Source organism: Electrophorus electricus, chromosome 11 (assembly GCF_013358815.1).
Source record: "Electrophorus electricus isolate fEleEle1 chromosome 11, fEleEle1.pri, whole genome shotgun sequence".
Taxonomy (NCBI): domain Eukaryota; kingdom Metazoa; phylum Chordata; class Actinopteri; order Gymnotiformes; family Gymnotidae; genus Electrophorus; species Electrophorus electricus.
The window spans coordinates 13,920,237-13,935,298 of NC_049545.1; the positions used below are offsets into that span (position 1 = coordinate 13,920,237).

At 43.0% G+C, this 15,062-nt stretch overlaps 1 protein-coding gene across 2 annotated transcripts; it reads left to right on the top strand.

Moving 5' to 3' along the window:
- Positions 1–1,139: 1,139 nt before the first annotated feature.
- Positions 1,140–14,907, top strand: oit3 (oncoprotein induced transcript 3). Of its 2 annotated transcripts, none has more exons than XM_027023467.2 (9): positions 1,140–1,316; positions 3,210–3,584; positions 3,717–3,830; positions 5,723–5,845; positions 7,226–7,348; positions 12,872–13,086; positions 13,302–13,714; positions 13,856–13,955; positions 14,111–14,907. In XM_027023467.2, exons 1-9 carry the CDS (start codon positions 1,241–1,243, stop codon positions 14,270–14,272), a joined length of 1,701 nt encoding a protein of 566 aa, XP_026879268.2. In that variant the 5' UTR covers positions 1,140–1,240; the 3' UTR covers positions 14,273–14,907. The 2 variants fall into 2 exon arrangements, with proteins under 2 accessions (XP_026879268.2, XP_026879276.2); XM_027023475.2 differs by having other exon boundaries at positions 12,872–13,032.
- The last annotated feature ends 155 nt before the right edge of the window (positions 14,908–15,062 follow it).

Here is a 15,062-nt window from a genome sequence, read left to right on the forward strand (position 1 = left end):
TAGTATTAACAATTCTGTGTGTATAATGGGGCTTGAATTCTGTGTTCTAACACTGTACAAAAGGTCATTTGAGTCAGAGAGACCGTGTGAGTAAGAAACAGCCTAGCCCCACCACATGATTAGCAAAGCTTGTTTCTGATGCACTGTCAACCTGTTTAGTAACAGGTTCATCTTTATTTCAAGACTACACAGTTAGGCCTTGACCTTCTCAAATCTGCATCCTCAGCCATTATCCATCCTGTACGTTACTTCCTACCTGATAAAAATGGGCTTTGATTGAGTGCAAGCATCAGGTTTCTAACAGTATATGGTAGTTTCTGAGAGCTTCTATACAAATAGACTATATTCAGTTGGGGATTCCACACTCCTCATAGCTCAAACAAGGTAACAAACTCTGCTGCCTTTCTGTCATCACTCCTAGTGTGCTGCTTCTTTTTTTAACATCCAATGACTGGTCCAAAGTTTCAAACAGGATGGCCTATTGAACAATGTCCCTAAGAAGCTTGACTCTTTCCAGCTCTCATCTCTTAATGGATGCACTGATTATAGTAGCAATCCATTTAAAAGCAAAAAAAGAGCTCTTGCTGCAAACAGCATGTCATATGACAATGCAGCGTTCACTGAACCTGCTGTGAGTGGATGATGACCAGAGCACCATTCAGTGCAGGTCATACCAGTCACCATAATGCTCCTTGCACACTGGGCCCCAGAGATGTTACCAATTACCACCATTTTCCAGCTTGCCTGTTCCCTTCCCAATACTAAAAAAATTAATAATATGGTATGACTCATCAAAATAAAGTGATAAAACCAGTCGGATTTGAGAGATGAGTTGGCCACAGTAGCACGTCAAGGAAGGTCTGGGATTCTTCCAGGAAATATGCTTGGGACATGTGGGAGCTCAATAGGGAGCAGAAGATCTGGTGCTGTGAGAAACTGCAGGCATAGTAGGATAAACTCCAGGAACAATGAGAGGATGATTGTGTCCCTGGACCGGAGGGGTGTGTGTCATAGACAGGCGAGGGGACAGGACATGAGGGTCAAGGTGAGACAGCTGTCCTTTCCACTGTGCTAGAACACACATAGAAAGCCCACAACCCAAGCTGCTAATTCAGACCCAACCCTCACGGACCCGACATAACTGGCTCCAGTATTAAAAGACCCTCTCCTTCCCCACGAACCTCACAAAAGCCTGCAGCAGATTAGACCTACTGCAAATTTCTTGTAATCCAGAGACTCCATGACACTCTCTATCTTGGCTGATATGGTTCTGGTGCTGGCAGCCCTCCAGACTGTGTCTACCATTCAGGTGTTGGGTAAGTGCATAATATATAACATGCATTGCTTTTCCAGTTTTAGGGTTTTCCCACATGCATGATGTACTAGAGGTAACCTCAAAACACAGCCGTTGTGGGTGTTGAAGTTTCCTGTGATGGTGTTCTTAAACTAGCCTTAGACTATCTTATTAAAGCTGATTGAATGAAAAGTGGAATATGAAAGGGACTATCTTATTGAGTGTGGCTTATCTGTATATATATATATATATATATATATATGTAAAAAGTAGACTATTCAGACCAACTACATTGAAGTGGTTGACTATGCATTAATTTGTTAATTGTGCTGATGCTATAGCTCTTGCTATTACCTGAGCTACAAAGGAATTTCATTATCAAAAAGACTTCAGTACTATTCATTGGTGTGTTTGATGGTATTAAAAATTATGCCAATCAGTTTCATTGCTGTGTCTGTGTATTTATCCATTTACAGCCCTGCCAGCCCTGGAACTTCATATGCTAGATTCAATCAGACCAGGTCTGGGTAGTCAGAGGACATTTTGGCATTAAAAGAAATTGTGATGTTTTGTTTAGTTTGGTTTTGGTTGGCTTAAGGGAAAGTCCAAGGTTTTGTCTGTGTAGATGAGCTCCTACAGCCTTCTGAGAGGAGGCAGATGAAATTACTTGTTTTGGCAGCGTTTGAGAAATCTTGTGTTTACAGCGTGTTGCCTTGACCTGTGTCCTCGGTGATTCATGAACTACGATACATCCTGCATTCGCCAAACTTCCTAAAGAGATAGATCTATCTGCAGTCTGCCCCTTTCATCTGAATAAGGTCAACCACCAGGAGTGTTTGAAAGGGTATGCAGGAGAAGCAAAGGTAAAGAGCACTACGTTTGTACTGGATTAGTGTGGGGAGCGTACTCACCGCATTCATGAGAGGATTATCGGGAGCTTGTGCAGGTTGCTTGTTTGCAGCAAGCAGTTTTGATCTCTTTGCTACAAGGTGCCCCATAGTCCCATTCAAAGCCCTGTTTTGGAAGTTTAGCTGAAAAACATGTCCTGCGCAGTTTCCTTAATTGGTCCCAAATGTTGGTTGTGAATGGATCCTGTTTAACATGGTAAGGGTAAGGCCAAATTCCACCCAAAGTGGAGAGAGAGAGAGAGAGAGAGAGTGCGTGTGCGTGTGCGTGCATGCGCAATTAGTGTTCTGCATCAGTACTTCTAAAAAAAAAAAAAAACAACCAAAAAAACCCCCAAAACCATTCATCCATGGATCAGGCCTCTAATCACTCCGATTGGCCCTCAGGCCAGCCGGCTGCTGCTCTGTTCTGCATATCTGTTTGTGATGCAGGGCTACACGTGCCAGGTTCTTTCTTCCTCGTTAGCCTGGAGAGCAGTCCATCAGCCATTGCTTTCTGTTTACTTTCTGAAATCCACTTTATCTGAAATCAAGTGAACGAGGAGAAAAAATTTCACACCGACAAATCTGATTTAAAAGCTGTATTTGTTTCACAGGCGAGCCATGGCCTCTCTATCTGAAGGCGCATTCCAAATTAGATGTCTATTACCATCTCTTCAATGCTTGAGGGACACTATGGGTTCATAACATATGACTTTACAAAAAATTAATTTACATGCAAATTTGGCTTAGGAGCTTCACCTACAAATGCTAATACTTCTAATAATTGACTAACTGGAAGGGCAGAATAATTATTCTGTATAAACAATTAGAGGTCATTTATCAAACTCCCCTAATGCCTGAACTTTTCAATGCACATCTTTTGTTGTGCCTTCATACCAAGATCAAACCTACTCGTCCCTGCTGTGCTAGGCATTCTAACATTTCTGGGTGAAATACACCAAAAGTAATTCTGCTCTGAGATCAGCGCATATGTTCTTCCTCCCCCCACCGCCCCCCACCACTCCCAGCTCCAGACCCCTGCTCGGCCTACATCAGCCTCAATGAGCCGTGGCGCAACACCGACTACCATGTCAACAACTCTGCGGGAGTGCCCCTGTGCGACCGCCACGTGGCGGGTGAGTGGTACCGCTTCACAGGCATGTCCGGCGACGCCATGCCCACCTTCTGCATCGAGGAGAACCACTGTGGCACCCACGCACCCATCTGGCTCAACGGCAGCCACCCACAGCCCGCTGATGGGGTGGTCACGCTGACCACGTGCGCCAGCTTCAACAATGACTGCTGCCACTGGCAGGGCACGGTGGATGTGAAAGCCTGCACCAAGGGTTACTATGTGTACCGCCTGCCCCGACCTTCCGTGTGCTTCCATGTCTACTGTGGCCGTAAGTCTTTCCTCCTTCCCATCTGCCTGCCAGGCCTAAGTCTGCCTGCCAGGATTCTGGGTACCACTCTAAAGTGGCATTGAAAATGTATATGCAGTGTTTTATGCTGTGTATGGATGTGGATGTGTGTAGATTTCTATGACATCTGTGATGAGGTGGAATGCAGCGGTCCAGGATGTCCAGTGGAACCAGAGTGCCACTGCCCTGATGGGACGGTGCTGGGGCCAGACAGCCAGACATGCCTGGGTGAGCTGAAATGTTTTGGGAGAGAGAGGGGGAGAGAGATTAGGAAGTCAAGGTGAGAGAGCCAATTTGAGAAGATTCTTGGGGGAATGTTCTATACTAAGAAACAAATATACCAGAACCTTTAAGGTTCATGGATTATCACCACCTTACTGGTTACTCATGCCTTTGCAAAAATGGCACTAGCAGTATAATCCATATGATATAATGTAGGGATTTTCTAAGTATTAGTTCTATGTTAAATGTGAAGTTCACTGAACTATCCATCAACAAATAAGAATTTGATATATATATATCATGTTGTTAAATGTTATATATATATATATATATATATATATATATATATATATATATATATATATATATATATATATATATATATATATGTGTGTGTAAATTTTAAACTTTGGCCAACAAACATTAACACAGACAAGGGCAGATGAGAGCAATCAAATTCTGGGTAGGTATTACACTCGGATTTTCTCGGATATCTAATTAGGAATGTCAAGCGCTCTGTTATCATATAATTAGTCTCAAACTTATCACTTTGAATGCTCTCTCCTCCCCCTTAATACCAGTCTTTCTCTACCTCTATCTCCCCCCCTTAATACCAGTCTTTCTCTACCTCTATCTCCCCCCTTAATACCAGTCTTTCTCTACCTCTATCTCCTCCCTTAATACCAGTCTTTCTCTACCTCTATCTCCCCCCCTTAATACCAGTCTTTCTCTACCTCTCTCCTCCCCCTTAATACCAGTCTTTCTCTACCTCTATCTCCCCCCCTTAATACCAGTCTTTCTCTACCTCTATCTCCCCCCCTTAATACCAGTCTTTCTCTACCTCTATCTCCCCCCCTTAATACCAGTCTTTCTCTACCTCTATCTCCCCCCTTAATACCAGTCTTTCTCTACCTCTATCTCCCCCCTTAATACCAGTCTTTCTCTACCTCTATCTCCCCCCCTTAATACCAGTCTTTCTCTACCTCTCTCCTCCCCCTTAATACCAGTCTTTCTCTACCTCTATCTCCCCCCCTTAATACCAGTCTTTCTCTACCTCTCTCCTCCCCCTTAATACGTCTTTCTCTACCTCTATCTCCCCCCCTTAATACCAGTCTTTCTCTACCTCTCTCCTCCCCCTTAATACGTCTTTCTCTACCTCTATCTCCCCCCCTTAATACCAGTCTTTCTCTACCTCTATCTCCCCCCTTAATGCCAGTCTTTCTCTACCTCTATCTCCTCCCCCTTAATACCAGTCTTTCTCTACCTCTATCTCCCCCCCTTAATACCAGTCTTTCTCTACCTCTATCTCCCCCCTTAATGCCAGTCTTTCTCTACCTCTATCTCCTCCCCCTTAATACCAGTCTTTCTCTACCTCTATCTCCCCCCCTTAATACCAGTCTTTCTCTACCTCTATCTCCTCCCCCTTAATGTCAGTCTTTCTCTACCTCTATCTCCCCCCCTTAATACCAGTCTTTCTCTACCTCTATCTCCCCCCTTAATGCCAGTCTTTCTCTACCTCTATCTCCCCCCTTAATGCCAGTCTTTCTCTACCTCTATCTCCCCCCTTAATACCAGTCTTTCTCTACCTCTATCTCCCCCCCTTAATACCAGTCTTTCTCTACCTCTATCTCCCCCCTTAATACCAGTCTTTCTCTACCTCTATCTCCCCAGCAAACCATCTTCATCACGCCTTTTCTCTAATCTGTCCTTAATCTGTCCTTCTCCCATTATTAAGCAATGCGCCACCTCTTACCGTCAATCCCACACCCTCGCATACATGCATCCTTTTTTCCCCCTGGGCACTGGGCACTGTCATGCCCTTCCAGTTCTCCTTCCCTCGCTTCCTCCGTTCCTCTTCGCTGATCCCTGTCCCACTTGTTTGCTCCCGCGTGCGCAAGACGTGAACGAGTGCGAGACAAACAACGGCGGCTGCGCGGACGTGTGTGTGAACACCAAGGGCTCGCGGCAGTGCGATTGCGGCCCTGGCCGAGCGCTGGCGACGGACGGCCGAACCTGCAACGGTGAGCCGTAGGGGCTGGGCGGTTAAAGCTGATATAAGCGATTCGTGTGTGCTCACTTTATCAGGGCATATACTCCGCACTAATCGCTGAAGTAGGCCTACGTTCCTGCTATGTAATATGGTTAAATTCCATACTACTCAATTACACTTAAGGAATATGAGGGGCTTATATGACAGCTAATTCTTTGGGTAACCTACTCAAATGTTTTTTTTTGTGTGCCAAAGATAGCACCATTGTGGTGGATGAAGGGTTTTCAACAGTATGAATGAAGCTGCATTTCATTCCTTGTATTCCCTACACACTAATCACATAATGCGAGTCAAAGGAACTGTAGGCGATGGAATCCCTTCATTTGGAAAGCCCTGCAACATCATCACGCAGAAGTGATGTTGTTTTGAATGCTTCAGTTAGTTCCTTTAATTGCTAATGTGGCTAGCAAACTACTGAACTGTAGTTATCTATATAATGTCGATCCTACATTTTACATGTAAGATGATCATCTGATTGATGTTCGCTAAACATGCTTATAGCTAATATTTACCCAGGGATGACTAACTATCATACTAAATTCATTTTCTGGTTGATTTGGCAACTTTTCTGAACAGGTTACTTCCACATCAGTGATTGTTTTCAGCTAGAATCTGTGAAATATTAATAGCACTCACACACATGAATGAACTCTGACGTTTTCCCGTTTATTTCCTTCTATGGGATGATCAGCCAGCCTACTCGATCATGCAATGATTGATGGAAAAACCTTCATGTCAAATTCATGCATAGTGATAAATGTTATTTACTCCTCCCTGTGCGGGCTTAAATTCCCTTTGAACTGAACCTTTTCAGTGGTTTAGAATCTCCCTTAAGAAATCGGCCTAATTAGCTGTGTGTAGTCAGGGAACTACCGGGGCCTTTCATATTCACTACTTCGTTTTAAACGTGTGTCTTCTTTTAAGTATAACATATTGTGGCATTTTTGCACTGTGAGCATATTAATCCCTCAGTTGTACTAAAAAATAGTGTAGTATCTAAGTACACAATTTTAGACACAGCAGATATTGCAGTTCTTGCTAACTTGCCTGTTTTAGTCACCAAAAGTGTGCACCCTGCCTTTAGTGCATGCTTAACAATTAGCCTCGACTTGTTTGGGTGTATGTACAAAATAATTGGCAGGGCGGGGAGACTGCCTTGTAGAGTAGTGTAATACACCTGCACCATCTTTACAACTGCTCATTACAGAACTCGGAGACATTTTATTTTCTCAGAGCAGCTATTTTTGCGACAACTATCCTAGTGTAAAGTGAGATTAGCCAAAGCATTCTTATAATATGGCTTACAGCGGCTTTAACCATGTTAACACTGTGATGTTTACACTTCATGCAGAGATCGCCGGCTGCCACAGTGTGAACGGAGGCTGCAGTCACGGCTGTTCGGAGGAGCAGGAATCGTATTACTGCCATTGCCCCAGAGGCTTGACACTGGGCGAGGATAGGCGCACCTGTCAGGGTCAGCGCCGCTCCACTGCACAGCTCTCAAATCTCACATCCACACGTGTGAATGTGGAAGCTGAATGTGCGAACCGGAGGAGGGACCAAGTCCCTGTTCACACCCAGCATTAACATTCGTTGTGGGTGACTGGATTATAAATGGTCTGCAATAAGCACAAGTGTGAAAAGGTACAATGCGATTCAGAGATGCATCATAGTCTGATCACTCACACCGCTTTTGGAGGTTGTCTGGGATGCATCAGGTCACATTACATCTGTAGTGTGAACGGTATTGCAACCTGATGTGTCCTTGACAGCAACAAAGCACCATATCAATTATGTCCTTGCCCTAGTCAGAAAACGCATAAAAACTGCACACTGGAAAAGATAATGGATCAAATCTGGTGCACCAGTGAGATGAGATGCCTGATTTGAGATGAGATGCGAGACATTTCTGAAAACAAAGTTTAGTGGAAATTATGCAAGAAATTCGATCACAAGTGGGCACTCGAGATGCATTCAAAATGCCAGGTGTAAATGGCTATGCCTTTTGGTAGTCCCTTGTGATCGGATTACCCAAGACGCACGTTAATGACAGGTGTGAGCAAGGTTTAACTTTCAACTAACAAGTAAGTCTCAAATCTTGACACTATTAAAACACGTATATATAAACGTATTCATGTGCTTTAAACTATGAAAAGATCTTAAGAGTATGCCAAAACAATTTTTTGACAAACGCAGCAAAACAAAACAACAATATAGACAGCGGGTTGGAAGAGAGCTCCCTTCATATTAACTGTTATTTTTAATTATTATCTTGCTATTTTTAGTTATCTAGAAAATTTATTACCAGATTAACTAACAGATGTAAGAACAAAATTAGTCTTCTTTGTGTAATCTCAAATGTTGAACAGCGTCTGATGTTTCATCTCCATCAGTGATCTTCACTCTACATGTATGTTTTGCATGTTGCAGGTCTTTTTTTTATTTGCACCAGCAGGGACTTTGTAGTTTAAAAGGTTTATTTGTGGCAACATGTTTCAAGCCAACACCACCTTTAGGGCACATTCACATGGCAAGGAGGATTCTGCCAAAATTATGCATGTAAATATCATCAGTAAAATTCTGTTCCGATCTGTACCTGCTTGGTACAATGTATCAAACGTGTATGTGGATTTTTTGCAGAATCCACTCCACCATGTGAACATACCCTGCACATAAACTGGAGACCAATGTTGCTAACTAGTTTTCAGGTGAAGGTACTACAGGCAGGTCGGTTTTTCTATTATTTTATGTCATTACATGATGTCATTAGGCACTGACGTAAAACTCATTACATAGAATACACAATGATATTACAATAATTTACTGGTTGTCTTGGAGAAAAATATTTGAAATGCTAATTTTTATTTGTAAATGTATGTGTTATAAATAACACTTTTTATGATCAGATATTTTAGATAATTACACATTACACATGATCAATGACATTTTATTTATTTTCTTATTAACTAGTAAAACTACACATTCTGAACAGTTATATTTTTACACAGTGTACTGGAAATGAATTAACATGCTACCTACTTGATCAACAATTATAGCTACAAGGTATGACAAGGAATATTATATATGCTATCTTATGGAACAATTTCAGCTAGCAACTTGAAACGGTTATGATGTGTATGCTAGGTGTGCCTCTCCAGCTCTTTTGCAGCCAGCTTCAGGCTATACTGCAGCAGGAGCTGAGAGTGTGCAGTGACCTTCCCTTTCGAACTTTGACACGCCGCCACTCATTTGGCTGAACAGCCATTCAACCTCATATGTGAGTGTGGCAGGGTGAGGGTGGCGAATGCAGCTTAGCAAATTCTTCAAACAGATTTGATCTGAAAGAGTCTGGGTAGTTACTCACTTCACTCCAAAGCTCAGCTCTATTTCTAGTTGAATTCCAGCTAAGTAGATGGATATTTCACTGTTAGGAAACTATTTTGTCAGTTGTTTGGGGCTGGTACCTCAGCTACTTTAGCATTTCCGTAACATTCGAAAAGGCAACGATTCATGAGGTTTCTACGTTGCCTGTGAGACTTGCTTGCAGTTTCTCGCTTAAAGTAAGAATGTAGTTGAAGCAACATCTCTGAATGGCCTTGTCATCCTCTAGCAAATGACTGTTTGCTCTCTGTGCTCTCAGAAAGGTACATGATATGGTGATGGACTGAATGTTCATCAGTGGCTTCAGGACATCAATTTTTGCCATAGGGTTGAATACTCTGCTGCAAATTGATGTTAAGATGTTTACCAGATTGTCCAAAAGCTTGACAAGATCTGATTTCTCTCCTTCAAATAAGTTTACTGCAATTTGTACATCGGGTAGAATTGATTTACTTGTACATCAAGAAATAATTCGAGGATGCCAGGTAGACATTGGTCTTGTCCATGCTGTGGAGCACATTTACCATGTAGCAATGCAACCTTGGTCAACTCAAAGTGGACTTTAAGTTTTTCCCACTGACCTCATTATACGAGTTGCTGCATGCTCAGTCGATAGCCAATATGTGGGACTTACGATATGCAGAGGATCCAGGTCACAATTTATAGTGACATACACTGCTTTGTATGCATCTTGCCATTTTGGGGAAATCGAAGACCAGTTGTAGGTTTCCCTGATTAATTACTCAACTCCTAGTTGATTAATTAATTACTCAACTCCTCAACTCCTGGTTTCTTTGGATGCTGCACTGACAGCCAATTGTAAAGAATGGCACACACAACGGATGAGTCAAGTGGGCAATGCATGTTCTTCCTTTAAAATCTTATGAAACCTGTTGTGTACCCCATTCATCACGGATGCATTATCAGTGCAAATACTTTGAGAATTCTCTTTTTAAAGAATGCACTTCTCAAGAAACTCAACTACTGCCTTTGCTGTTGCTCTGGTACGGCCCCCTTCCAGTTCAACCAGCCCAAGAAATGTGGACACAACTGTCCTTTTTTAGCACTGAAATACTGAATCACCTAGCGCAGGTATTTCAAGATACTGACACATGGACATCGGTAGACTCATCCAAAAGGAGACAGAGCTTCTCAACCCCCACATCCGATGTTACCCTTTTGAGAAACTAAGGAGCCGATGCTCCTGTCATCATTTCTGGCCACCTGGTGCAGTGCATTTGGAAGTTTTTTGCTGCCACAGAATCTGAATTATGCAGCTATACAAGCCACAATTAAATGGTCACATGTTAGCAGGGCAGAATGCTCTGCAATGGGCATCGCTATAGTAGCTTCTGCAATTATTCACTTTCTTAACCAACTGTGGCAATGTAAACTGCATTGCAGGGTGGTATGGTTTTGATTTATTAATATGTTTTGCTGTAGCACAATGTCTTTTTGATGACATTTTTTTGCAAGCATATTTGATCTGTAGTATGTACATCTTTTCAACAGCTTTTCAGCACTCTTGTTGCTTGGTTCGCAACAAGCTCTCTCCCATAATCCTCCATGCACAACTACCACCTCCCTCCATAGCAGTGAATGAGACACAGAGCAATGTAAATGCACTGTTACATTGCAGTGAAGTGAGATGATTTTCACACTGCCTCTTGTTCCTTTCTGTGGAGACAGGCGGCAGCTATGTGTGGAGCATTATACGGGCGATCATGTTGCAAATGAACCGAGGAGTTAAGCTCTTCTCATTTCTCAAATAAGAAGTGAGTTTTGCTGGAGGGCAGCCAGTCAACATGGTGTGGTGCATTTCATACATGTCAAGTCAGGCTACAAGCTAAATTCAGTGTTGTGTCGAGGTGGAGGAGAGGATTATCGTTGCTGTGCCAGGATTATCATTGCTCTGTTGGTATGTTATGACTGAGTGTGTGAAAGAGAAAATCATCATTTTCATGGAAAATGCATGTCCTGTACTTTTTCACACAACTCTGTATGAATACAGAATCGGAGTTAAAAGATCCATATCTTACATTTTAAGTTTTTTGTTGATGTCCATTATTTCTGTGGCTTTATGCTCCAAAACAGTCATAACTCATTTTTACCTTACCATTTTCCAACCTCTCTTTAGCTCTTAGAATTAAACAGGCTGTTTTTGCTACTGCGTCTTTAAAACGGATGCGCTCTATTTGGCTGCCATGCGTTTCGCCTCATTCAAACGCACTCAGCGTTGGGAACTGCAGTGTAAGTGGGCAGGGCAAAACTGCTGTAGGCAGATATATGTAAATGAATTTGTTCACGTCACATCACCGATACACTGATTTAAAAACGGGCTGTTCTTGCAGGTTAGAGGCAATAGATGGGACTGAATGGGACAGCGGCCATCTGTAGGTGGAACAAGCGCTGCACTGCACTGTAAATGTAAAGGTTACATCAAGTAACATGAGAGCGGCTTGTTTACTGGTGTGGATTTGGGCCGTCCCTACTGGGAACAGACAGACAGACCGTGTCCCCTGAGTGAGTGTGTGAAAGGGAGTCGTTTGCATGTATTTTAGCGTTTGAATCACTTTTCAAAAATAATTTTTTAAAGTGGCTAAATTTGTTGCGAGATGCTTTATGGAAAAAGTTGCTAAATTAGCAACAAAACTGCCAAGTTGGCATCAATAGCTGCAGGAGCTCAGTTTGGTATAGTTACAGCGAGTACCGTCCAAGCAATGTCAAAGTCTCAGCTGTATGATGCCATATTATTTTAACACTTGAAAAAAAAATTATGCTGAAAATGGGATTTGTCTCATTTTGATGTTAAGTCTAAAGTCAAAGTCGAGGTGCACGTCTTTCCTGAGTCGGACTTGAGTCCATACATCTGATGGGAGCTAGATGTGCTTACAGTCATGGTCATAACTTCGCGGAAAGTGCTGGGACTGGGTTGTTGCCTTGGATTCAGTTCGCCCTCAAGATGTCCCCCGAGAAAGGAAGTCCTCGGGGACACATTGAGAAGGAATAAAACGACGGGACTGAGAGGATCTAACCATAACCTCTTCGAAGAGGTTCACGGACGATTATATATGGCCGCGTTTGCCAAGCCTATGAGTGTTGAACGATACAAGCGGTATCAGCACTATGGATTAAATATCCGTCGGTTTAAGCAGACTATATCTGTAGTACAATTTTTCTATTTAGATTAAAAAATATTTGTTTAGTTTCACGAAATGTAAGATGTGCCGGGTTCGTGATATCGTGAGACAAAATATAAGCACGAGCGTTTTCTTATTTTCAGTAGGATACGTTTGGTTTTATTGCCTAAAATAAGCATATTACTCGAACTGAATAAATAAAGCAAAGACAGCCTGTAGAGGAAACTATTATTTTCAGAGTACAATTAAAAAGGGGCAAAACTAGCCGTTTCAGAAAGTGCTGGGCACATGTGGCCCCATCGTAAATTAGCCTACCCTATGCTTACAAGCACTTGAAATGTGGACATATTTTGTTGGTCGTCGGATCCGTTTTTTTTTTTCATTACACATCGCAGATTAACCAAAAAATACAAAGGGGGCACAGATTTCATTTTTGTTCCTGAGATTAAGTAGCTGTCTGTATGTGTCCAATGCAGTCCCTGTGCAGTGTGACCCCGGCTCCATGGAGGTTTCTGTTCCCAAAGACCTTGGAGGTGGTCTGGAGCTATTTCTGTCCAACTCCTCCTGTCGAGGCGTCTCTAACGGCACTCACATTAACCTGCACTTCAGCCTGAGGACCTGCGGCACTGTGGTCAAGGTGAAGCCCGGCGAGGAAAAACGCTCCACACACCGATCATTCTCGTTTGTCATGGTACATGCTCCATGTACTAGACCTAGTTAGGAGCTTTTAACGCCTCTGGCACAACTTTTTAAGGTGGCGCCCTGATTCTGAGCCTGCAAATGAAATCCCTATTTAGCATGTTAGCATTAGCGTATGGCATTTAAACCAACCACCTTTTATCCCATGCTCTCTTTCTCGCCCTTGTTCGTTCATTTATTTTTTTCACTTTCTCTCGTGTTCTCCAGGTAATCGAGGACAAAATCGTAGCGACGAATTTGGTGACAGGCCTGCCGAAGTCAAGCCCAGGCAGCAGCGGAGATGTGATCGTGCGTACTAGTAAGCTACTGCTGCCTGTAACGTGCGAGTTTCCGAGACACTACGAGGTCTCGGATGGCTACCTGCCCAGCCTGCGCAGTGCTGCCCTGGAGCTGACCGGCCACAGTGAGGGTGTCTTCCCCTTCACTCTGGAACTGTTTAAGAGCGCTGAGTTTTCGGAGCCATATAACGACTCGCCTCAGCTGCGGTTACGCGACTCGCTGTATTTCGGTGTGGAGCCGAGGGAACGGGTGGAGGGCCTTGCTGTACTTGTAGAGACCTGCTTCGCCACTCCTGGCCCCAGAGCCGACCAAGCGCTAAAATATTACCTTATCAAAGACGGGTAAGTGCTAGCGGAACAATATAGGCTTTAGACGATAGGTCTATTTCAAGGTTGCGTTTTGTAATAAACAAGAAGAGAGAAGATATTTAGAAGAAAAATATGAACACTGATCAATAGATTTGCCTGACCTTCCCCTTTCAGCTGTATTTCGGATGAAACGGTGCGTCAGCTGTCAGCTAAAGACCAGCTCTCTAAACACTACCAGGTCCCTGTCTTCAAGTTCATCGGCAATGACAACAGAGTAAGAGCTTCTTGCTGGGCGGGCCAGCTGTCTGGAGGGTGCAGGGTAGTCATGTGGTGATGCAGTCTTTTTGTTGTGATCTGTTGTGTGCGCACGCGTGTCATTTGATTCTGTATCACCTATTCTGAGTATGAGTCATGAATTTTTGTTCATAGGAGGTGTACCTACACTGTCGGGTGCTGGTCTGTGGGCAGGGAGAGTCTCGCTGTACACAGAGCTGTCAGAGACGTATGAGAAGGGGTCTTTGGACCAAGCAGCACCAGGGAAACAAGCGCACACTGACTGGTGGACCCATCTTCATACTGCAAAGCCCCTGATGCGCACGCGTGTGCACACAGACCATCTAGCACTCTACCTTTGACCTTAGGCTACAACTGCTCACCAAAACATACCAATGCCATCTACAGGCTAATCACGTAATCACACAGCCCAAATTAATCGGCAAACACTACATCTGAGTAATCCTTAATGAAGCTGCCAAATGATTTTTGTCATTCTGTCACTCATTGCTGTACACACAGATGACGGTCTCATCTTATCTTCAAGATCTATCCTGACATCACTTTACAACATCGCCTGGAGAGATAGCACTATATCTGAGTCAGTGCATGAGCCAGCACTCCCTCCTTCTCAGTTGTTCAAGACTGTGAAGTACTTGACTCTCGGTACCGCTGAACACACCCATTTTGCGTTGGCAGACCAAATATGTACCCATATACTATCACAAGTTGTAAAGTGTATATTATACATTGCATATTGACTGGAATGACATTGATAAAGTTTGCTTAAATAAATGTATAAATCAATAAATGTGCTGATTATTTGTTGAATGTTAAAAGCGAATATTGCTTGTAGTGTTGTCAGTAGCACTAGCACTGGATTTATACACATACCAATCTGGGCTGTAAAACTAAACTCAGCATCATTCTGTAACACCGGGTCAATAAAAGCTCTCCGCTGAAAAAGTCAACTGTGTCCAGGAAGCAGACTTACAGTGTATGTGAAGGACAATCCAAACCTGGCATTTATTTATTTAAAAAAAAAAAACTTTAAACACACCTGACTGTTTGATATACCACTGTCTTGATCATGTTAATTCATCTTAGA

What these genes read in the sequence shown, in the direction of transcription:
- oit3 (XM_027023467.2), top strand. Translation starts at nt 1,241, where the DNA reads ATGACACTCTCTATCTTGGCTGATATGGTTCTGGTGCTGGCAGCCCTC. An exon ending in GGATAGGCGCACCTGTCAGG is followed by an intron (nt 7,349 to 12,871) that starts GTCAGCGCCGCT and finishes TGTCCAATGCAG; the next exon opens with TCCCTGTGCAGTGTGACCCC. An exon ending in TATTACCTTATCAAAGACGG is followed by an intron (nt 13,715 to 13,855) that starts GTAAGTGCTAGC and finishes TTCCCCTTTCAG; the next exon opens with CTGTATTTCGGATGAAACGG.